This window comes from Actinia tenebrosa, unplaced genomic scaffold (assembly GCF_029948245.1).
Source record: "Actinia tenebrosa isolate PJP-AT-01 unplaced genomic scaffold, QUT_ActTen_1.0 PGA_scaffold0__85_contigs__length_37466705, whole genome shotgun sequence".
Taxonomy (NCBI): domain Eukaryota; kingdom Metazoa; phylum Cnidaria; class Anthozoa; order Actiniaria; family Actiniidae; genus Actinia; species Actinia tenebrosa.
Genome location: NW_028292569.1, coordinates 30,493,629 through 30,519,840, shown reverse-complemented (window position 1 = coordinate 30,519,840; position 26,212 = coordinate 30,493,629). Strand labels below are relative to the sequence as shown.

The window sequence follows — 26,212 nt, the reverse complement described above, 5'->3', positions numbered from 1 at the left end:
ATTTCCGATCTTATGATGAGGAAATTTTACCAGAAGCTGTGAAGTGCTCTCTGGTTGATAGCACATGAAAGGCAGTGTTTGCCTGTCATTGTAGGCTGGTAATGACAGCTGATTGATACCAAGCAATAGAGCACTCTCTGGTTAATTTCATCTTACAATCAGTGTTTGTCTCGCATGGTGTGCAGTGTTTGTCTTTCATCGCAATGTTCCACTGTCCAAATCAAAGATGTTGAATTTAAAAACAATCCATTTCAACGGTATTATCGCCTACAGTCACGCATCAAAAACAATTTCCGGCAGACCAATAATTCAACACCTCATTCATTACTTAATATGACTAATCTTTATTTCCTTTTCTTTTACTTTAATAACTTATAGACAAAAAGAATGTAAAGGAATTGTAATATGAATTAGTCATCATTAACAATGCCAAGAAATATGTTTTCATAATATTTTCATTATTGACACAAATTGTGGTTGGTGAATTGATTGTTATTAACGTCTAGAAATATGTATTAATAATATGATCCACATTAGGAGCTGGACATTTAATAAAGCAAGAAGGAATGGTGGGAAATGAGCAAGCTATGTCTGAATTTTCCTAAATCTCTCACAATCATGCCTCCCTGTCTACTTGTAACCAATGTTATTCTCATCTTGCTTGCATACATTTGCCATTTCCCCGCTCCTTCCACTTTCTGCACCAGCTTCTCAGGTCCCTCTAACTGGTTTTGCAGGGGCTAATCCAGGGATGGTAAGAGGGGTGACTAGTCACCCCCCCTTGCTCAAATTTCTCAGTATATCAATAGTAACAGTCACCCCCTTTTCCTTGAATATCTGGTAAAACCTTTGTAATTGTCACCACCCTTCTAAAATTCCTGGATCCACCCCCTGTTCTGTATTAAATACTATTAACATTAATATTATCTTAATGATATCATTAGACTAATGGCAGTCTAAATAACGTATTAATAATTATATATTCTAAATTATTACCAAATATTACAAAAATATATTTTTTTGCAGTTTTCAATATGTTTTCTTGGTTGGTAGAAAGTGTAGGAGATATGAAAGAAAGTAAGAAATGTGTCAGATATCAAAGATGAATCACAAATATATCTCAAAGAGAGTATGGAAAGTATCTTTTATCTACAAAAATATCTGTTTATTTAATAGAAAAGTTAGAAATCTTATGGGCATTTATCTGACTAGTGATTTTCATGAGAGATACCAGATATAGCCCATCCTACTCAACACTCAACTATCACCCCATGTATCCAAGCAGCTCTTTTTCATGGGTAATTATTGAAAATACTTTTATATGATATGCCAGTATATAATGTAATAAAGGTATTGAAGGTTATAATGTATAATACTTCTTAATAATTTACATAATATTTGTCATGTTTTACGAATATTTTTTGTGGAATGCCTTTTCTGGTAACAATTCCAGAAGGTGGATGGATATATATATATACTATATGTACTCTTCTTGTAAAGAATGTGTTGTAAGGTTTTTGTTGTTAAACTTGTACTGATTGTTTAAGGTCTTCAAGCTGTTCCTCTAGTGTTCCTGTCACTCTCCATAATCGTACCAGACGATCGCTTCAAAACAGAAAAAGCAGCTGTTAGTGAAGTTTGAAGCATTTTCCATGGTTACTTAAAATAGATATATCAAATTCTTGAGGGAAACCTCTTGGAGGATCTATTTTTGGACAAACTTGGTAAGCAAAGGTTTCAGGTTTGAGGAAAAGAAGATTAATATCTGTTGTAAATCCATGGTTTTCCCACAAATTGAAAACAAGCAAACAAAACATATATTTTGCAACATATTATCATGCGCTTGGCACATGAAAGCGTGTTGTGAGTGTTACCTTGAGGCAGTGAAGACACATGATGAATTGGTAGTGATAGCATTGATGGGATGTCTGTGTGCCTTGACTTCACCTATAACAATCAAAAAAATAAAATTGAAAGAGTACTTTAAATATCACTCTTTATTAAGTATTAACATACTAAACAAAAAGCTCAGTATAAGTAGACTGGATGGCGTACCCTCAGTAATGGGAGACAAACCATAATGAAATTACATTAACAATAATGCTACGGTAGTGCTATTGACAGATAAATGTTAATGGATGACAAGTAAAAAGACTTACAGATCTGCTGACAAGTGTCAGACTGCCATAGTTTAAGCACTCCTCTGCGACATCCACTTAGTAACACGCTACTTTGAGGTAAGAAATCAAGGGCACATATCCAGTCACTGTGAGCTCCTATCAAATGCTAGATAAGTATAGCAAAATCACAGTTAATCGGGGAATCATGACTTTGATCAACCCAGAGGCTGTTTTATGGTATCGATTAAATTTGAAGGTATTTTTTATGCAGTCTCCTCTATCCCTACTATTCCCTCAAAAGTAAGAGCACTAATTTGCTGCTATATTATTAATATAATCTTTACTTGTTGCAAATCTTGTGTCGTGTAGTCCCATTTCTTGATGCTGTTATCTCTTGATCCACTAAAAAGAGCTGTTCCTCTTATACTCAGACACTGTACACCATCATAATGAGGGGGTTCAAGCTTGTACTTTGAAGTCTGTGCAAAAATAAAAAGTAAAATAATAAATGAATGGATGGATGGATGGATGGATGGATGGATGGGTGGGTGGATCAATGAAAGGATAAATGGATGGATGGAGTAAATGGAATATGGGTAGGTGGGTGGAAAAATGGTACAGGGTATATAGTAAAAGTTGGGGGTTGAGATGAAAGTGAAAAATAATTTCCACAAACCTGTACTCCAGCACTGCCTTCTCCAAGTTCAAATATCTGAAGAAAGAAAAACAACAAATCCTTCAAATATTAATAAACATTTTAAAAATGGAAAATATGATTTTGGTACATACCTTGATAAAGTGGTCTCGTGAGCCAGTGAATACTAGGGTATCATTATCTCTTCTTCTCTCCAGTACAGCCATGACAGGGCCTGCATGACCCCCTAATTTACCTGTCATAGAATACCTGTACAACAATAACATGCACAATCATTGAGTATGAGGACTTATCTCATTGTAACTATGTTTCTAACATTTCCGAATGTGATCAAATTGACATTTGACAATGACAACCACACCACTTAACCATCCATTATATCATCCATTGAATATTTCCATTTATTGGTTCCCTGGCCAAACACAAGACATTAAATTTAGGCTGCAAGGTATTTCTAAAATATTCTCAAATTTGAATGTCTTATTTTAACTTTACTGGGGTTGGCTAAGGTGTCCTTTTCCTTTCTCACTTGCTTAGGCAAATTTCAAAATAAATGAATGAATGAATGAACAAATATACAAAGGAATGATTGAAAGAAACAACCAAGAAGCAAACAAATGAATGAATGATTGAATGAATGAATGAACAAATGTACAAAGGAATGATTGAAAGAACAACCAACAAGCAAACAGATGAATGAATGAACAAATGAAAGAACCAAACTTTGCAGTATCAATTGAATGCTTAGTGTACAGAATCAAATGAGCCAGAGCACGGAAAAAGCTCAACATCCACAAGTGCAGAGATTTAGACCAGACACATGGTATTGTTCTACTCACATTTTAAGGTCCCATATCCTAACAGTATTGCCCATGGCAGCATATAAAGATGTTGCTGTTGAGCTGATCTGAAGATCATTTATTTGTGTGTCTGAGGTGATGCCAGAGATGAAACCACTGATAGATGATCCTGTCTGTGGGCTCAGGGTCTTGATACATTTACCTGACTCTTGCCGCAAGTCCCATAACTGAATGAATAAATACAATTATGAACATCAATAAATAAATAATACTGTTCTGTGACACCTTGATGCTCTTTTTTGCAACATGGGATGACATCCTCACCTTGATAATGTTCTGTGATACACTGTAAAGGATCTTGGTTAGTTTACAGTAGCGTACAGCTACTACATCACGCTTGTGTCCTGATAGTGACATTACTTCCTCCCCTGTGTTGAGGTCCCATACTTTGACTGTTTTGTCTGACCAAAGGATTGGAACAAAGAGAAGAAATAGTGTAAGTATAATGCTCATCTCTCTAAGGATCGGAATACACCAATTTCAAAACTGGAGCTAAAGAAGTGATAACAAGCGATAAGAGATAGGTAATTCCAAAATCCAAGAATAGGTGTGTATAGACCTAATTGGCTAACGTGTTGCTATAAACGTTTCCACCCAATTCAAACCACATGGGAGTAAGTTTCATTGTTCATTATATTTTGGTTTCAGAGTTGAATTCGTAGAGACAAACGCTTCTATTCCCAGAAGGTTTGAATTGGGTGGTAACGTACATAGCAACACGTTAGCCAATTAGGTGTATTGCAAGGAATATAAGAAACCCTCAAAAGTTCAGTAGTTTATGATTGTTTGGTTAACGTACCTTTAGATCCAGTAAACATGTAATCATCAGTCACATCAACACTAAGGACTGCACTGTTATGACCAGTAGCTGCATAGGTACATACCAAGGCTGATGGTTTGCCTGTTGGGGGGCGAAGAGGTAACATTCTACCCCTATAAATCACACAGTAAGTCAGTATAGTAGTATTTCTATTTTTAAAAACAATGTACCCAAAAAATGCTTTTTAATTTTAAAACTCTAAAAAGTTAGAACATGGGTATTTCACAAATTGAGTTTGAATTTAGCTTGTTAGGTGTTACAGAGAGAGAGGAAAACTGGTGAACCCCCCAAAAAAGAATCCTCAAACCAAGGAAGAAACCTAACAAACTTCACACATGTGATGCAGAGTCAAACCTGAGACCCCAGAGGTGAGAAGGGAGTGTAGTACTGCTATACAGTATTATTGTCAGACTTACACATCAGGATCAGTCTGGAGTCAAACATGAGGCCCCAGAGGTGAGAAGGGAGTGTAGTACTGCTATACAGTATTATTGTCAGACTTACACATCAGGATCAGAGTCTGGAGTCAAACCTGAGACCCCAGTAGAGGTGAGAAGGGAGTACACTACTGTTACACAGTATTATTGTCAGACTTACACATCAGGATCAGAGTCTGGAGTCAAACCTGAGACCCCAGAGGTGAGAAGGGAACGACTACTGCTACACAGTATTATTGTCAGACTTACACATCAGGATCAGAGTCATTCCCCAGATTACTTGTCAATCTAGAAAATACATTCTCATTCTTCTGCGAGCCACCATCATCATTACCAATATCCTGGTTCCTGTCAAAGTTTTTTCTTGACATGGTTGGCGAAGAAGGCTGTGATTTAGGTTGTTGTGAGGTAGCTGGTGATGGACCATATTTAGATGACTGATAGTTCCTGGCTGATTTAGACCTTAAGTTACCCCGTACAAGTGATGCAGGTAGTGTCTGATATCCAGCTGGTATAATATCCTTACCATCCCCCTCTTGTGACTGACTTGTATCACTTATTGATTGTATTATTGATGACTTCACATTACCATTCATCGCCCTATTGTCATTAGCATCTTTCCTTGCTTTGTCAAGTTCTAATAGTTTTTGCATAAGTTCAGGTGAGATTTGTTTTGATGGTTTGAATTCTGTAGCTCCTGTTGGAACTAGAGGTCCATTGGTGTCATCATTGTCTTTCAGGGAGTTGAGGGATGGGGATTTCTTTGCTTTTACTCTCTCTGGATACAGGAAGTCTTCACGACAGCCAGTACGGCGACGAGCCTGAATATAAAAACAACATGCAGTTGAATTTTCACATCTTAACACATGATATAATTCAGTGCAAACCCCCCCCCCCCCCCTTAGTGTCTCACATTACACATATATATTGTCATACAATGCACAAAGCTATCAATGTCACACAAAACATCAAAGAAGTGGACTGTCACACAATGCACCAGGGTGGACTGTCACTCAATACATCACCAAAATGAACTGCCACACAATACATCACAAAAGTGGACTGTCACACAATACGTCACAAAAGTGGACTGTCACTCTACATCACAAAAGTGGACTGTCACTCAATACATCACAAAAGTGGACTGTCACTCAATACATCACAAAAGTGGACTGTCACACAATACATCACAAAAGTGGACTGTCACACAATACATCACAAAAGTGGACTGTCACACAATACGTCACAAAAGTGGTAAATAATCTAGGATACCTTATCACGAGACTTAGATGAGCCACTTCCACTAGACAAGTTCCCATCATCTGTTCCTCCTCCTAAGGAATGCAGGCTTCCTGTTGATAGTCTCAGCAGCTCATTGACATTATTCAAGGTCACTGGATCTGCACCACTTGCCAGGTTTTCTGCACTAAGTGACCTACCTTGTGCAAGGACATGACTGAGCAATGTTTGCTGGATGGTGTTATGCTCTTTGGTTATTTCAAGTAATCCTTCTAGTTCTTTGATGGTTGCTTCTTTAGCAGATATTATTTGTCCCTATTTGTATTATTGATAACATGGTTATTTATAGAATAACATCATCATCATCATCATCATCACAATTACCATCATCATTAACATTATTAACATCAACTTCACCACTACCATTTCATCACCACCATGATTATCATCACAACCCAGATTATCATCACTTTCATCATCATTACCATCATCATCATCATTACCATCATTATCAAAGTCAAGGACATCATCATCATCAGGCATCACTGCCATCATCCTCATCATCATCATGTTCTCATGACCATCACCCATATCACCTTCATGATCGATATATATACTTACCAGGGATATAATGTTTGAAAGAAAGTGAGTACTCAGAGCTCTTGCTTCATGTAACATGCATGACGAGATGAGTTCATTCAGTTCTGTTGTGGTATTACCAGGATCCTATAACAATAACACACCATTTATTTAAATAAATACTTTAAATAAATAAATAAAATAAGAAAATAATAATAAATGGAATGAGCTCTTTTTCCACTGAAATTCTGGAATTTTGGAAGATGAAAAAATTGGAGGAAAATAATTAAAAATGGAAATCTGCCAAAATTCTGTCACACAAAAATTGTTGCAGGTTGCATAATCTAACTTTCCTTCAACACAAAATCATAAAAAACATGAGGCCGCAGTTGCACAAGGGCATGTAACAGGCACAAAACCCTTGCATGTGCAATATGTCACAGGAGAAATGCCTGCAGTACCTTGCAGCAGTACTTACTTCCATCTCAATAATACAAGTTTGACAGCTATCAATATTTTCTTGGATATAATCCATATGTAGTGTGTGTGCTTCCAGCTGATCTTTCAGTTCTTGTATAATACTTTCATCCTCCTCATCTTCCTTGGCCTTGTTGTATTTATTTGTACATTCTTCCAGTTGTTTACTTAATTCATTCCTATTTTTGATCCATCGATCCATGTCTTTCTCTAAGTTTGATATTGTTTGTCTTTGAATCACTAATGCTCCAACCTTCATTCCAAAAAAAAAACAAATTAGAAATAGTTTGTTTCATTGGGTATTTCATTTACCTAGTAGTAAGAATGATTCAGGTGACAGTGTCTATGCCTTCATTTATTTGGGAAGCATGGGTGATGTGCACTGTGGTCATGAGTTCGATCCCTGGACTAGCTCCAATCACCTGAAAGTAGAGTTGCTTGTTTGATTTAAGGGTTTTTTCTCCTTGTTCTCTGATTTTCCTTCCTTCGCCAACTTCTATTTGATCAGTCTAAATTTATGACCTGACATAAATAGATCCTTTTGCCATGGCATAATGTTCTCACATCACAGACTGGCAGGTTTCATTCCCTAGAGTATTATTTCTTTGTTTACCAGTTTCACATCAGGAGAGACATGAATTTGTATACAACCTAAACAGAGAATCTTATTTTTGAGGTGATGATATGTGGTCTGAAATTGGAAATATCTCACCCAAACGATTTCAAGGCTTGTTCTAGTCAGTAATACTATGTTGTTTTTATTTACCTTTCTTTCAATGTGATCCCATTTCTTCTTGGCCATTTTAATGGCCTGTTCAATAGTAACCCTCTTTCTCTTCTCCCTGGCAGCCAGACCAATCCTGGGTGGTCCACCATAGGGTTTATTATAAACAGATGACCCTCGGTAACCATATGTCCCATATCCTGATGGTTCATTTTCTGCTTGGGGTTCATTGCCATTGACAGGTTGGCTTGTAACTTGGTTCTTCTTAGCTCCAAGGGCACCAGATACAGGTTTCTGTTGTCTTCTTAATGCTTTGACCTACGAAACAAAGACAGGATACCAGATTATGAATGTATTATGCATTAATAAGTGGCATCCACTGCTATGACATTGTCTCTCACAGACAGTTCAAGCCTTGACTAAGTTGCATATGTGAGTTTAGTTTGTTTGATGTATTGTTCTCTTCCTTGCCACAAGGGTTTTCCCCCTGGTAATTCAGTCTTCCTCCTTCAGTATAAACAGTTTCATATAAACCAACATGTGAGTTGCATGTTGTATCTTGTAAATATAAAAAGTAGTGGTAGTGTGTGTGGAGCAAACCTCATGGAGTGATGGTCGTAAAATATAAATCAATAATATATGCCGCACATTGAAAGTATGAGCAAATTCAATGTTGCTGTTGCACCACTTACCTCGTCCTGTTTTCTCTTCAGAATCAACTCTTTCTGTCTCTTCTCAGTCTCTAGGTTCCTGATGGCTATCTCACGCATGCGTGATACTTTCTTCAGTTGTGCTATCTCTTTATTCTTTGCCATTTCATGTTGTTTACTCTTGGCCACTTCATCCTTCATTTGTTTCATTAATCTTGCTTTCACTTTCTTCATTTCATTCAATTCATTTGTGTAGATTTTTAACTGCTGTTCATTACGAGCCTAAATGATATGACATCAATTAGAATATATACCAACAACTAGCTATCAACACCCTACTGACAACCAACCAACACCCTACTGACAATCTACCAACACCCTACTGACAATCTACCAACACCCTACTGACAATCTACCAACACCCTACTGACAATCTACCAACACCCTACTGACAACCTACCAACACCCTACTGACAATCTACCAACACCCTACTGACAACCTTCCAACACCCTACTGACAATCTACCAACACCCTACTGACAACCTTTCAACACCCTACTGACCACCTACCAACACCCTACTGACAATCTACCAACACCCTACTGACAATCTACCAACACCCTACTGACAACCTTCCAACACCCTACTGACAATCTACCAACACCCTACTGACAACCTTCCAACACCCTACTGACAACCTACCAACACCCTACTGACAATCTACTAATTGCAACAACCTAGTGACCACCTATTGACCTTTAGTTATCCACTACCCAGAATATCCCTCAGTCTTAGCTTGGATAATTTAACCTTTCCAACATTACCCCCCCCCCCCACCCCCCACAATTTGCAGAATTTCTTAAACCCTTGCTCCTATGTATTGTACCTTGTCTCTTAATAGCTGTGCATGGTTTTTCTTCGCAACTTGTAGTTTCTTCAGTTCTGTTTTCAAGTTACTCAGTTTTTTCTCATATTCCTCTTTGATGTGTTTGGCTTGTTTAGCTGCTTCAGAGTCTTGGTCTTTTATATTCCTTAAAACCTGATCTCTTTCTACTTCAGTTTCTTTGATTTTGTGGGTCAAGAGTGACAGTTTTTCTTCATATTGTGTCTTCATGATGAGCATGCGCTGATGGCTGGCTTCTAGTTCTTCTACTAATTTCTCTTTTATTTCAATTTCAGTCGTTAATTCAGCCAATTCCTCTACAACTTGTGCACCTATAACATAAAACAAAAACAAATGAAAAATTGAACAAATATATGAATGGATGTATGGGTGATGAGATAAGATGGGATGGATGGATTGACAGATGACTGATACAAAGATCGATGGATAAATGAATGGATGGATGCATGAGGTTGGATGGCATGGGATGGAATGAAGGAATGGCTGATATATGGATGGATGGGATGAATGAGATTGGATAGATAAAAGAGATTTGTTTTTCAATCCAAACTAAAGACTTCTTACCAGCTTCAGAGTCTTCATTCTCTTCAGATGAAGAGGACTCATCACCACTACCATCCTTTCCTTTTTCTTCACTATCATCATTATCATCATTATCATCAACATCTTCCTCCTCTTCTTCATCGTCATCCTGAATAAAATAAAAGTTGTCTATCAAAACCTGATCCACTTGCTGTGCTTTACTGTTGTAAAGTATGAAAATTAATCTACCTCCTTCACCCCTCACCTACTATTGGGCCCTATTTACATGCTCTTGGGATGACCCTAACACTGTCTTTGATGTCACCCAGGGAAGGAGATCGAAAGACTTATTCAAAAAACTCAGGTCACCCTATTTCATGTAAATGAGATTTAACTGACCATCTTTCAATTAAAATAAATAGGATCTAGCGGTAGGATGCATGTCTTACCTCCTCATCACCTGATGATAACTCATCATCACTGCTATTCTCTTTAGTCTCTTCATTTTCTTCCTTAGTACTATTGGAGGATTTTCTTAGTTTCTAATGTTCAAAAATAAGGCATTCAGTACATTGCTATATTATAATCAACTGATTATACCACTCCCTTGAGCATTATTTCTTCATTAGAGGGGAGGGGAGGGGATCTCAAAATTTATAGAACTGAGTAAAACAGAACAAGAGAGGAAAGAAATGAAAAAAATATTGAGCCTACTAGAGTAATTAAAATTAATAACATTATTAATAGATAGGAATTAAAGTCAGTGCAATCACAGATGTGCCAAGCTTATTATCATTAATAATTCAAGTCTGTTATTATAAGGTAAAATAAGGATTGTTTGGGTTGGACTTGATCTTCAGAAAAATGACTAATAGAAATAATATACTTTCCTACAAATGTATAAAAATAACTAGAATTCTCAAAAAAAATCCATTTTAATTTATGCTATTAGTCCTGCTCTTGATGATCCTCTATAGACAAGAAAGAAAAATAAATTTAAAATATATCTTAGCAAGTGAGAAAACAAGATGTCAAGCAAACTCTATTCACATGTAGCATCCTCAAGAATTGAATCTGCAACCAAACTGTAGGTCTTACAGTGGTGAAAGGTGAAAGTATTACCACTATGACACCCTTGCAACCATTTGTCATGATTGTTGTTGCTTTACTACCTGACACACAGCACAATTAACAATGCTTGTATTAATCATATAAAAATATACAGTCAGTGATTGTAAATCTAAAAGAAATGGTCAGATTTTAAAATTTTAATTAAAATTAGCAGACTATTAACGGAAAACAAAAAAAATCTAGAGCATGATGATTAAATCAAGATAAATTAAAGCACGCCTGAAGCAAAAATAATCAAGAAAAAAACATGATTCTATCTCACTAGGAGTCCATGGGAGTGCACGTTCAATATTCCTATTTAAAACTTTTCCTCCTCATTCATTTTTTAAAGGCTTGTCTAGATCTGCAGGCAGTATTATCATTAAGCCTATTCAAATATATCCGATGTACACCTGTCTGTCTGCTAGATATGAACAGAGAGAGCTAAGAATGGATATGAGATATATATCAGGCTGACAATATTCAAGGAACTAAAAAAATAAATCATGCACATACTAGATACAAATGATAAAATACACTGGTTGAGAGAATGCAGAAGATAAAGCTTTTAGGCAGCACCAATCATTTCATAAGCTGAAAAATCAATACATTTTGTCTGATTGGTAATGAATTCATGAAAGTACCTCTCTCACCTGAAGATTTAGGAATAAGATTTAAAACCTTTTAAGAATGTTTTGAAGGAAAGCAATTAAATACTCACTTAGTTTTGTGGTAAATATGTAATGATAAGGTTTGTTTTTGATTACATAAAATGTAAACAGTTTTTTAAATCCACCAAAAATCCATGAACATTATAATTTGTAAGTTACTAAAAAATTACTTCAACATAAAATATTTTTCTGGAAATAATAAACTATATTATGATCATAAAATAAAATAAATATTATTTTTTAGACAGATTGAAGTCATATGTATTTATACTGCCAGGGTGAAATCTGCCGATTTACCTTGAACTTCAGTCTTAAATAACATTATATACCATGAAAACATTCTATTTGTTGAGTGCTGCCTACAGGAAATATCTATATGTAAATCCTGTGAACTACAGCAGATGGCCTGAATTAAACTGCACCTCCAATCAGAAGCCAGGAAAAGATTCTTACATAGCTTTAGAGGTTACCAATTAAAATCCAATAGATTTCCTTATAAAACAATTAAACCAATAGGAGATCACCAAGGCACATTAATTAGAAAGAATCAACCAATAGTAGGAAAAAGAAATCTAGAACAATAAGGAAGGGCCAATCAGGATCAAGGAACAATTGACCAATAGTGGCAAATCATATAATAAAATTAATGTCTCCCATGGATTTCATCTCCACTAAGCTACATCACCATGGCAACAATGCTCCAATTTATTACCAGAAATAAGAAATTAGACCAAGCCATCGACAGGAATAAAATAAAGAGGAAACAAGCTAGACATTACGTGTGGGAGAAGTCAAATGATATACAAATAATGTGGGATTTAGTGAGAGAAATCTCAAATCACTAGAGACATCTGTCAAAAATATTATAAGCTACATGGACACTAAGAAGATAATACTTAAAGCAAGAGTATTTGCAGGAGTCAATAGGATAAAATAATCATCATTATTGTTAATTGGTTTGATATAAAATCTCGAAATAATAGAATGACAAGGAATAAAAAGAAAAGAAGAGTTAGATTTGAAGGGAAAAAATGCAAGCACAACTAAGAAAAGATGTTATCTAAACAAACATGCATGGTGATGGACAGAAAAAGGAAAAATTCCACACAATTAAGTAAAACACAAGAACAATAATTATTGAAGGAAGAATGACATCATGAGTACATAAGACAGAGTGAGTCCAGCCAATAGGGAAGAACATGGTATTGGGCAGCAAACAGCCTACACACATTAGTCATGATATCAGTACACATTAGACCCTGAAATCATGAATATATATCAAGAGAGTGTGCATCCAGCCAATAGTAGTAGACATCAGTTGTGATATATGAATGTTATTGGATAGGAGAATACATTAGTAAGACCAACACTGGTAAATATATTGAGCAGCTGCTTATTGTAATTATTACCAGACACAACGAGACACAACTGGCAGCTGTGATGTGAATAGGAAATGTATTGTCCAACATTATCAGGATCAAAATAGATTGAATGAATCAATATGAATATAAATCCAATCATTTGACACTATAGACAAGAAATGTGGTTAACCAGACAGAAAACTAGTGCTTCTCATAAGAAATGGTGTTTTAGTGAGAAAATCAAGTAGACAGAGAAACAGAATATGCAAATACCTTGCAGGACATTAAAAATAGATGGCAGAGAAAGGAATAATAATGAACAATGAAAGAAGGGGATTTATTTCAGGAAATTATGCTCAGTTATTGGCTTTAACTAGTCATAATAATGTCTCATGAACCAATTAGAGAGCATTCCAGGTTTGAATATGAAGGGCTAAATTAAAAATACCAAATCACCTAGTGGATTATTTTTAGAAACCTTATTCATAAGTAAATAGAAACATTACAGTTGAAATCCTTATTTGCTTAGGACTTTGATCTTCATGTTTGGAATGAACCATTCAAGGCTTTTATTAAGGATTAAATAGAATGAAGAATATAAATAAAATAAGAATGAATTAAGGACAATTGTTTTGATTAAAAAGTGGATGAAACAAGAAGAGAATGAGAATAAAAAGTAAAAGAAAAATGGAGTAAAATTGAAAGAGAGAAATGATTAAAGTGAAAAACGAAATGAAACTAGAAAAATGAATGAATGAATAAAAGAGAAAGAATAATTAATTGAAAGAGAGGAATTTAGAGTAAATGGTGAATAAAGAAAAATGAATGAATAAATGGAAGTGAAAGAATGAATGGAATGAATGAATTTGGTAGTATTTTGCAGGCAAGTTTGTAGCAAGTCAGAGAAGAGAACAAGAAGTGAGGTTTTACATTTTTTATTATGAAAAGTCAAGATTTTCCTTTCTGATGAGTTGACTTCACTATTCTCTTGGATTTATAAATTAAGTTAATTCAGAGTTTAATAGGAGAAAATGACTTTATTATTTTAGGAGTCAGCAAATTAAAGGAAGAAAGGCTTGGTATTTATTAACTGCGTGATGTTTTTAAACATTATTTGTTTATCTTTCTTCAAGTCATTTTTCAGTCTGTTTCATTAACTTTTATCTCATTCAGAATTTCTTCTTCAAAGGCAAATTTAAAAACCTAATTTATTTAGCAAATCTTTTAATTGAACTTGATTTTTACTGTTGTTTGCATCTAGGCACAAACACTAGACATTACAAGCTGTTCTAGCTGGCTCCTGAAACTTGTACATTAGTCTACAGCTAAAATGTCGACGTAAAATAAGACTGGTGGTCTCCTTTGAAATCAATAAACATTTAAGTTTTTAGCCAACCAACATACAAGTTTCAGTAGCCAGCAGTTAGAACATGTTTTAATTTGTGGTGTTTGCACCTACATGCAAGCAATGATAGCTTTTTTTGCAGAGGGCTCAGTCTTATGCTATGCCATCTGCAAAGGAGATTACTAATGAGCTAATACTAATTTAATGATTTATTTATGTTTATTATTGTTATCAATTGATTAATCTACTATAAATTCTGACTGAAATTATTCAACATTGCCCTAATTAAGTTTAATTTTCCTGTGGATTCTATAGACAAAATACCAAAAATAACCTACAAATAATTGATAATTATTGCAAGAGCAGCACCAGTGCTGTGACGTGTTTCTAGTCACCAGGACTAAGAATGCAGAATTATTATAATCATAATAACTAAAAAACTACTTTTTTTCTTAAAATAAATAAACCAAATTAGCAATGAATGTATATACACTTTTAGTTCAAAACAACCAGTGTCTTATTAACTAAATTTTCATTGGGATAAATAAAACATGTTAAATTTAAATAACATTTATCCATGGATTGGAATATTGTAAAGATTTGGCCAGCATTAATAATAATTACTGTGGCGTATCCATCTTATCTGGTCTAGTGTAATTTGACAGCACTGTACTATATACAGTCTTCATCCCAGTTTTTTAAAATAACTTTTTTACTTTTTCATTTAAAATGATTGGAAATGTCATTACACCAGTCAAACGATCAAACTTAGTTTTACATCTTTTAAATGCATCAATATATATTTATAGTAATTATATTTTATGTAGCAGTTGTAGTTTAGTTCTACCAGTAGTTTTGAATGGTTAAGATGACAATCTTTTGTTTGGTTATAAGATCAGTAGATGTAAGAAAAATGAATAGAGAAGAAACATAACCCAGAAAAAAAGTCCTCAATTAAGACAAAGAAAGAAAAGGAAAATAGACATCCACAAGGGTAGGCATCAACAGATATAAGAACCCAATAAAGGTAATACTCATCAGTTAATACCAGCCACGCTATCACCTATCAACCTACTTCTGTCATCTAACAGCCCTTTACACTAATATGGTACTATGGTATAAATATGGTAATTGCGATGGTCAGCCATTTAATAACCAGCTGAGTTGATCTGGAAAACTAAGATGTGTAATACTTAATGATAGAAGTAAAATCACTTCAGCAACTATTGATCAGATCAGTGTGAGTAAGTGAAATATCCTTGTTTTGAGAGTACATATCTCTTGCAAGTACACTTCATTTGTTGATGGAAGAAGGATTATAACAAGATTTAGAGACAGCAACAGAGGATCGCAGTCAACTCAGCTGGAAGAATATACTCTATTTTGTGCTTGCTATACTGTGCTATAATGCAGTTAATAATAGATGCTATACTCATAGGACATTTCTACATACCTCTTAGCAAATCAAAAATACTTGTTCTTGCTATGTTTGGATATCTATGGTATGCATTATAGATAATAAATATAGGAAGATATGTAGAACCATAGGAACAAGACACTATACAAATGCTAACCAGTTAAATCTTGACTTCAAATATAGGCCTAAAAAGTCCTGGTGCTTTGTACATGGGATCGTCAGGTTCTAATGAGTGTCTTGACTGTTCCATTTCTTGTGCGCTACTCAGGACAAACGCCATTGAGTCTAGTAGTGAATCCAAGTCTTCTTGAAGCTGGGCTTTTCTCAGCTCGATACTCTTGGCAGTAACTTCGTCATTCTGTTGCATCAACGCAGGCATTGGTGAGTCCAAGTAAAGGTTTCTTCTGACTTGTGCCCTCTTGTTTTGTTTATAGAATTCTGTATCAGATGATATGCCTGCAGCATATTCCCCATCTGTCAAGGGCGTGTCACTCTCATCATTCCTGTGTGAGTACCATTCAGTGTCGGACATGATATCCAGAGCAGGATTCCTCAAGTGCCTCAATGATGACTGATTTCTGAGTTTTTGCTTACTTTTAGTTAAATCTACATTGTTATTTTCATCTCTGTCTGCTATATCCTGCTGCGAGCAGTTAATATCACTCATTGAACTATAATCAGAGATCTTACTAGACAGACTACAAGATGAATGAATCTTACTCAAGTCTTTCTGGCATTTAAAGCATTGAGTAGGACTCACATCAAAGTCTTCACTAGCACTAGTATCTAAGAATGAATCTACACTTCTAGACCTCCTCTTAAACCCACTAGAACGGCGGTCTTCTGTTGCATATACACTATTGGTCTTGACTTTTCTCCTTAACACTACAGTAGTACCCTGTATTACAGTAGTGTTTAGTTGTGTATCAGGGTTATCAGTGTTAGTTGCTACACTCCTTTCCTTTGGAGTGTGATCTTTGACCGGGTGAGAGACTATTGCAGCCTTGGGTTTCTGTCGTTTTATGACCACACTAGATTTGGGTAATCCTGGAGGTACTTTGGGTAGATGAGTTGGAGGTGTGTTGCGCATACCATGATGGGGCCTGTAGTTAATACTCTCGGCATCACAGCTAGACCTAGAACGAGGAGTGTTTCTACGACCTGTGTCTATCTTAGATGGTATATCTACCATATTCCAAGGTAGTTTTGGTGATACTAGCTTCATTCTACCATTGTTACCTTGGATTAGAGCTGACCTGGCCTTAGCTCTCATACCCCTATCACAATTACCCATATCGTTACTATTGCGAGGCTTAATAGGCTTGACACACCTCATGCGAGATACATTATTTGATCGCAATACCACCTGTGCTTTTTGTTTCTGCTTTGCAAGATCAGACTTGGCCAACTCTAAGATGGTAGTGCTAGAATCTGTTGACACTGCATGTCCTGTCCTTGACTTCAAGTAATTATTTCTTGTTATTGCTGTAGCCATCACCTCACTCTGGGTTAGTTTATTCCTATAAGATAGCCATGGTATGAACAAACATTACATTATACACTAAACAGTGACATAATGGGCAACATATTGTATTACCAATCCTGCATTTTGATTGGCTGTGCTACCATAGATATATTGGTCAATCAGTGATTGCTTGATAAAAGAAATAACACAAACCCAAACAAAGGAATAAATAATCTGCTTTGTGTTTACATTGACCTGTGAGAATGTGAGCTCTATTTTCTTGTGCTAATGACTCATTTGTATTGCATATCTAATATCAATTAAGTCACAACAGGAACTTTCAGACATAAGTAAGTATAATGTGAGTATTTAGTCTAGGTTATCCAACATACCTTAGTTCCTCTATTTCCCTTAAGTAATTCTGAATAAGATTTTCTACACCACCATCAACATGAACTGTAAAACATGACAACAAAAGGTAAGGCTGTTATTATCTTGATTAAAATATTGTTTCTTATAATCATCATCACCACCACCATCATCACCACCACTACCATCATCACCATCATCACCACCACTACCATCATCATCATCATCACCACCATCATCATTATCACCACCACCACCATCATCACCATCATCATCATCACCATCATAGTTACTATCACCATTATATTCACCACCATCATTACCACATCATTACTATCATTATCATCACTATCAGTTCTTTTTCCTCTTTACCTCCTTCCAGATCTGCCATAGCTTTAGCCGACATCAGGTCTGTTATTCTATAGGATTGTGAGTCAACAGTAGATGACAATGCTTTGATACGCATCCTCAATCTAGTAAAAGTAAAGATGAATCACAATTATTATAGAATATAATGTTATCATTAGACTGAAGACAGAACAAAATGTATGCACTTGGAAAGGTACCCTGGATCAGACTGTGAGAAACTATGACAAAATGCAGGGCTAAATATAATCACCAGTAATAATTGGGCAATGTCTGGTGAGAATTGGAATTGATTTGCTGGTCATTTTGACCATTAACGTATGACCAAGCTAAAACTAATTTGGTCCATGGTCATGAATATGACAACTGAATGTTCTTTATTTTAAGTCCTAAATGCACACACACACACCATGATAATATTGATGACGATGATGATGATTGTCTCAGTGAGGGTGATGGTGAAAGTTATGGTCAGCCAGGTCATGATGATGATGACTGATGGTGATGACGATGACTGATGGTGATGAGTGTGGTAGTAATGGTGATGAGTGATTATGATAATGATGATGATTATGATAATGATGGTGACAGTGGGACTGATGTTGGTAATGACAATAATGGTGATGCATTATATTTTCATTCGTACTTTTCATTTTCACTTTTTAACAAATCATTTTCCAGCGTCACGTCTGATTCTCCTTCCATATTTGACACTCTCTTTCCCTGCCTGAACTCTACCAGTTCCATGGTTAGCTTCTGTATCTCTGCCCTCAACATGGATATTTGTTTACTGGCCTTGTCTTGATTAACAACAACCTGAGAAAAGAAAGAATCACATTACAAATCATTCATGCACAAAAAATATTACTTAATTTATCAAACGCTGAAACAACCTCTGAGCTGATCTAATTCAGTATCAAAATAACTTGAGTTAATGATGTTGCCTTATGCCTATGATGAATGTAAAGGCATGCTCTGCGTTGTACATTCCAGCAATATTTATCCTCATTTCTTGTAGCCCATATCCTGTACCATTCTGTTGTCTCTGATTGGAAGCCTATCAAACAAAATAGTACTTGTAGTCGCTTACCTTATTTTTGATATTCCTTGCTCTGTTGGCATACTTCAAAGTATTTAAAGTCTCCATAAAGTCCCTATCAGATGGTGATATACATGCTATCATAAGGGTACAGCTGTTACCCCCTAGTGAGTCTTGCAGTAGTCTTGTTAGTTTAGAGTCCCGATATGGTACGTGTATTCCTCTTTTTGTAACATCACCAAGTGCGCTTATCACATTTCCCAATGCAAGCTAGAATACAAGCAATAATATAAACATACAAAAATATTTCAACACAGTATCTACAGTATCATATAATAATAAAACTGCATCAAAGGAAATGTTCATCGTTCCTTTGCCAAAGTGCCGTTCAATAGAAATGCTCCATTTACTTACCAGTCCACAATTAATTGATATACCCTCTTTAGCTCTGTCACCTGTTGCACCCGTTCTCTTTAATCTCTCAGATCCAGCCAAATCAACAAAGTTAAACTTTGCACTCAGCATTTCATATTCATAGTTACTATTTGAACCTTTGTCACCTTCTGAAGTCTAAAACAAAAAGAAAAAAGAAAAACTTCATCAACTTTATGTTGAATAAGTCAGCACTTCATACTTCTCCATCACTCTATGACTTCACCCATCCTCGAACCAGAGTATAGATGGATGTAATGAATGTATGATCAGTTAATTTGTTTTGGTTGGTCATTATATAACACTAACCAGAAATCTATGATTGGAAAGGCCAATAAAGCAATGTGAAATACAAGTTACACTACAATGGCAGTAAATAAACATGTGTCCACCTACGCTTGTATAAGCAAATAATTTATTTTTCATTCGCAAGTCAATTGGAGGGGATCTTTGTGACTTATGGTACAAGCTGTGATTACAGTTAGTACTGTACAATGTCATAGCCCATCACAAGAACCATTAGCAGGGCTAAAACTAATGGCCGGTCATCAGATAAGTTCCAAAATTGAAAATTGTCTAATCAAATCTTTGCCTTTCCATTTTGACCAGTTTAACATTGATTCAGAAATAAGGTATGACTGTGCTAAAAATAATTTGGTCGATCATTACTTTTAGCCCTGCAATAATAAGGAAAACCTGAACCAGCCAATTGCCAATTAGAATCAACTATTTCTCTAGGGTTCTGCAATATAGGAAGATGAATAATGCAAATAAATTCTTAAAAATCAATGTAATTACCCTGACAACTCGTTGCTGCTTGATTTGTATAGTAAAGATGGCATGTGATCTGGACGAGTGTGTATTCATGTTGGTACTTGCTGTTGTTCTTAGTAATGCACCTTGTTGTAGACAGTTTAAGGTCTGCAAAACACAATCCAATGTAAATAACCTTTCAAAACACATGATGAATATGGGATTCCTGTGGTGAGATAATTCCACAGGTGGCCCATCTGTAAATACTTACATCTAAAGCAGATTTGACATTCTTCATTGTCACTCCCATACAGTAAATCAGTCCATTAGGGTCTTCATGAATCTTGACATGATTTGCTTTTCTGCCCTAAAACATGGTCAAAAAAAACAAAAAAAAATAATTGAGCTTCGCATATTTATTGCAAGTTAATACCACTTCTAGACCTTCTTAGCTTGAGTATACTATAACACATTTTCCTATTTTAAAGCAATGTCATTTCCTTGAGAATTATTCCTTTGTTAATCGGCATTAACTGAGAAGATATATTTATATCATGGATAAAGCTCAAACAAAGAATCAGCAATATTGCCCAAGTAATAACATATGGACTGAAAATGGCATAAAACGTTACACCTAAGCTGAATGGGTCTTGTTGATTTGAAAACAATGATAATAAACAAGGAAAGAGATCACTTACTCTTCCATCAGCATCAAACAAGTCTATCAAGTCTTCATTATAAAGCTGTGAAAAAAAGTTCTCAAAATTAGTCTTTTAAGCATATATAAATAATTCTTTTAAGCATACAGTTCTTACCGTTAGCCATGATACTAACCTCCATGAACTGTACTGTGACTTTAAAGTCAGGTTGAGGTTCATTCCTTTGCTTTGCTTCTAGTTTTCTCTTTTCTATTCCATTAAATAGATGACCAACAGCTCTAGGGACAATGCCTTCTTCTTCTGGGTCAATATTGACGTCAAATCCTGTACCCATGGTGTATGTCTTACCAGAACCAGTCTAGTAAATAACAATTATTATAATGGCAAATAAATAACCTTATCAAGTACAATACATGAACACAACAAATCCTGCACCTATTGTATATGTCTTGCCAGAACCAGTCAGTATTAAATAATCTTATGATATAGTATAATGGGAGGTGTGGGTGTGATAACAGTAAAGAGCTGATCACCTTACAACAATAGTAAAGTAAAGCTTTTGAAACACATACATGTAAAATATAAGAATCCTAATATATATTCTGTGCATTACTGTATATGGTTTTCTATTAGTGTGACTCTTTTACTGTGTAAAATATAAGACTTAATACCAGAAATGCATGGAGTATATGCATTTCTAATATTAAATTACATTGTTTTTATGATATATATTTAGAGTAGAAAGAAATGAAGGAAAAAAGGAAAAAATTCAATGAAAAAAAAAAAATGATATGAAATAAAATGAAAGATGTGAGATGTATGTGAAAGAAAGATTCAGAATCTCCTATCTTGTGTACCCCCCTTTAGCTTTGCTATTCTACTGGGAATGGATGCTGATATCAAATTGTAAAACAATAACATTAGAAGAAAGGAAGCAAAGGAATGAACCTTAGATTGGTATAAAACAGTCAAGATAAAACACTTTAAATATAACTTCCTGTATTTTGGTATTATCACTAAAAATCTCTAATTATTGTTATGAAGTAAGTTGTTTTTCTTTTAGCTGGCTTCAGAGTCAGCACCTACTGGCATATAATGAATTTACCCTATTTCCATAGTATATAAACATTAATATTACAAGAATAATTACAAACTGCATAAACACACTGACATTACTGTCATTAACTACACACCTTGTCTAACCTTATTTGGCAACATTTATTAAAGTTTTCTAGTGATTAACAGGTACTACTATATACTCTCACCCCCTGCTTATCATATTAATTGCAAAATTGATCATAAATTATTTTAGACAAGAACAAAAAATAGAATAGAATAAGAATGCATTATCCAATGGGATTAGTTGCAGAATAGTATTGATAAAACTGATAAAACTTGCATCACCCCATGTTATTGGGATTTCAGTCTAACGGTGAATATCTTATTCACTCTGATCATCAATCAAGTAAAATAACTCTGACAAACTGAAACGTTGTCTCTCTGTGTTTGGAATTATTCATTAGACTGAAATATTCTCTCTCTTTCTCTGTGGAATTATTCATTAAACGTACAAATACTAAATCTCAATTCTTGGTCATTATCACAATGTACACAAACACTTTTATGTATGCTTGTATATCAATATTCCATGGCCTACATCTGTTGTATTCATAGAATGAAGCAGAATATTATTCAGTTATCAATCGCAATGTCTGGTAAGGATTGATAAGCTTTAAAAATGAATAAAACTGAAACAACATCAACATAAAAAACAACATGCATTTGAATAGAGATCAGTGCCAATATACTGGATATGTGCAGTGTGATATTGCATGCATATACTTGACTAAACTACATAGTTTTGTACAGCATCTGTATCAAATACATTATTAAATTACTGAATCCTAATATATATTCTGTGCATTACTGTATATGGTTTTCTATTAGTGTGACTCTTTTACTGTGTCAGTGGATATTACAGCAAATAACTAAAAATGCCTGTGGCAGTAAAGACATTCTCACTCACTTCTTAAACTAAAAGCATTATCATAGTAAGAAAAACTACTATGTGTTTGTGGTAGCTCACGTTTTAGCAGTAACTTGCTCCATGTAGCTCTAGGATAATGTAGCTAATTTAAGAATTGTACGTGTACATTTTTATGAATAATAATGATTGCCAAAATAAAAAGTATACATTAGATTACAGCCAAGTTTTTATCAGCATATATAATGTACACAGAGTAAAGCACTTATGTCAAACCCCTCTAAAAACTTATTGCTGAAAGGGTCAAGATAAGCTTTATTTCTAGCACAAATAAACAATATTTCCATAACAAGAATTATAAATAAAGCCAATCATTTGAACACAGTAGTATAAGCATACTATACTGTATACTTAACGCAAACACTATTAACATGATAATGACGCTGGAGCTTAAGAATGAACTATGTCAATCGAATGAGATTAGATTTATTTTAAATTTCCAATCTACAGGGACGCATCTTTTAAGAGAAGTAAGAGACGCTTCTGCACATGTAACCTCTAAAAGTAAATGCTACGCTTGGCTTCATAATTTTAAAATCATAAATTATCCGGCCTCATTGATGAAGCTCTTCCTAAAACAAATAAAGTGGTTTTGTAATTAACGATACTAATAATATTAATCTTATACTTTCTGAGTCTGAATGTTGTTAGGGTTACTGAAGTACCTGAATATATTTCCATTTACAAATTTATCATAATTACATTTTGTACAACAATGAAAGATTTAGCTTTTGGAAATATTATTTATAGCATAGTATAGTAAAACATAGGATTATGTGCTGTGTTTGTTGGCAACAATTCAACCATAAAATCTACAGGTCTCTCATGTAGCTTGTAGACAATCTTTTGTGTCTACAATCTTAATATTTCCACTCCAATCAGTAAATAAAATCGTAAATACAATTTGAACACTAGAATACTGCCATAATGTTTTATTTTTCAAAGATTTTAGGAATGAGGTCACTAAATTTACGATTAAAATTAAAAAACATGAATTTTTACAACTTGGTTTTGCAATGGAAAAAGCAAATGACATTTTGCTGTAAATCATTAATCAATTCTATAATTCCCTCGTGTTTGAAACAAGAGACTCTCTTTCTTACCTGTCCATAAGCCAGAACAGTAGCATTATAGCCATCTAAACACCTAAAGAATGAACATATAAAATAATATTCTATAAGCTTGATTTGTGTAAGACATTAAAGAAAACTAGTGTATTTCTATGCGTCACGTATATTGACTTTAGTGAATGTTCTTTGCAATATATATGGAAAAGAAAGCAGATTTTTTTTATAGTGGAAAGAGAGCAGGTAAAATGGTTTTGTGGTATTAGTGAATGAGCAAATGACTAAAAAGGCTTTTACACCGGAGGAGAATTAAACTCCCTCGCAAAAGATGGCGTCCGGACACGAAAGATCATTTGAAAAGCGAAACTAGAAATGACTTACCCATTAACGAGATCCTTTACACATGTATTGTACACTTGGTCTTGTATCGTTTCGACATTAAAAACATGGTCAAAGGTAAAAGCCTTGTCTTTCCCAAGGATTACTTGAGGATGTCCTGGAGTTACTGTTGTACAAACGCGACACATATTGATCTGTTCAGCTGCACTTTGAGGACGAATCCTGTACAAAATAAGAGAAAAAAAATACATGTTCAAAACCGCGAAGAGAATGGAAAAAGCGTCAGTAAGAACTACGGGATATATTTCCACCAGAAGTCAATATTTTGACGTCCAAACAAGAAGAAATAGTAGAGGAACTACAGGTAAAAACGGTTGAATGATTGAAACGACAACAACTTACCTCAAAGCGACTCGAACCGAGGTATCGTCTCCTTTATTCGTCATGTTTAAACACGGCTTTATCCTTGTGCTTTATCTGCTCTATTAAAGTTAGTCAACTAGGTAGTTTGTATTTTGTGCGAGAAGCGGCTTTATATTCCCCTTTCTTCATCGCGGCAAAAACCACATTTCTTTCCAATAAGCTCAGTACTTATCATGAACCTTGCTGTGAAAGAACTTCAACTGTCAGAGGAAGGAAAATATATACATGACAAAGAGTATCGTTGGGATGTCAAAAGGTAGAAGGCCGCTTGTGCTACTAGACTAGGTGCTTGATTTCATCTCTACGATCAATTTTTGTGCGAAGTGTGAATCATTTGAATAACAATCATCAAAATCCAAGATGGCGACGAGTAAAGACGTCATTAACGACATATATGGACTGGCTTAGACTATTAGCCAATCACAGGTGACTATTCCTAGGACTGACCTTGTAAAGGTGATTTTCTGCGAAAAAATGGGAAATTTCGAGTCAAAACAACACCAAACAGTAGCATAGTAACAAACCACAAATTATTCAATTTTATTCACGTCCTCTCCTGTGACATAATGTAATGTAGTAATATTCAAGATTTGTCTTGATATATTACATGACAAACCACTTCTTGTGCGAGAGAGATGTACGCAAAGATACAAAATCACTTCCCTTTGAGAAAAAAATAATATTCAAATTGTCGCTTTTTTTACTTGAATAAATTAGGGATTTCGTTAATTCTAAAGTAAGACTTCGGACTACCCTCATACATCTCACAACGTTTCTATATAATGAACTCTTTGACCATCTTCACCACAAAAAACGCGGGCAAGCTTATTTTAGCATAAATATTCTTCAAAAGCCAAAATAATCGAAGAAAGACGAATTACATAAATATTTAAATACGTCTTGGCTTGGTTTCGTTCAACCATTCAATTACATCGAAGGCAGAGATTCTCACTCCCATAATCGTGAAAGAGATTTCAATTGATACAGATTACAGGATTGACATAACCCATGTAAAACGTAAAGCTCTTTTGACGAATTTTTCGGATTTAAACTGAGATTTTTGCCACTTGCTGAACTGTGTGAGGAAATCTTCCCTTGAATTTTTAATATTTTCTTCGCATTACGTAGGAAATGTATGGTTCAATACTTGGTGTAAACCGTATATAAAGAAAGCAGGCTTATAAAGTATAAATTTTGGCAGACATAGATAACTAGCTAGAGTGAACGAGGATAAGAAAAAAATGCAAAACAACTTGAAAACGAAGATTTAAAATAACACATTTTTAAGGATCCCTTTAGTTATCACTCTGTTAGCGGCGGCAAAGCCGATTTTCTTAACCTTGGCTTTAAGGTTTCAGCTCTAGA

General features: G+C 34.9%; 1 protein-coding gene across 1 annotated transcript; it reads right to left on the bottom strand.

Annotated features, from left to right (window-relative positions):
• Positions 1–320: 320 nt before the first annotated feature.
• Positions 321–25,190, bottom strand: LOC116302798 (kinesin-like protein KIF21A). The gene is made up of 31 exons (XM_031712169.2): positions 24,827–25,190; positions 24,467–24,646; positions 24,122–24,164; positions 21,150–21,332; positions 21,014–21,058; positions 20,587–20,682; positions 20,361–20,483; positions 19,545–19,700; positions 19,182–19,400; positions 18,738–18,907; positions 18,098–18,198; positions 17,749–17,812; positions 17,258–17,411; positions 10,437–10,529; positions 10,030–10,156; positions 9,448–9,776; positions 8,604–8,843; positions 7,954–8,229; positions 7,189–7,440; positions 6,753–6,857; positions 6,165–6,446; positions 5,142–5,713; positions 4,435–4,568; positions 3,900–4,036; positions 3,615–3,802; positions 2,910–3,024; positions 2,797–2,832; positions 2,465–2,599; positions 2,160–2,286; positions 1,875–1,947; positions 321–1,605 (listed from the first exon to the last, which is right to left on the bottom strand). Exons 1-31 carry the CDS (start codon positions 24,868–24,870, stop codon positions 1,524–1,526), a joined length of 4,881 nt encoding a protein of 1,626 aa, XP_031568029.1. The 5' UTR covers positions 24,871–25,190; the 3' UTR covers positions 321–1,523.
• Between the last annotated feature and the right edge of the window lie 1,022 nt (positions 25,191–26,212).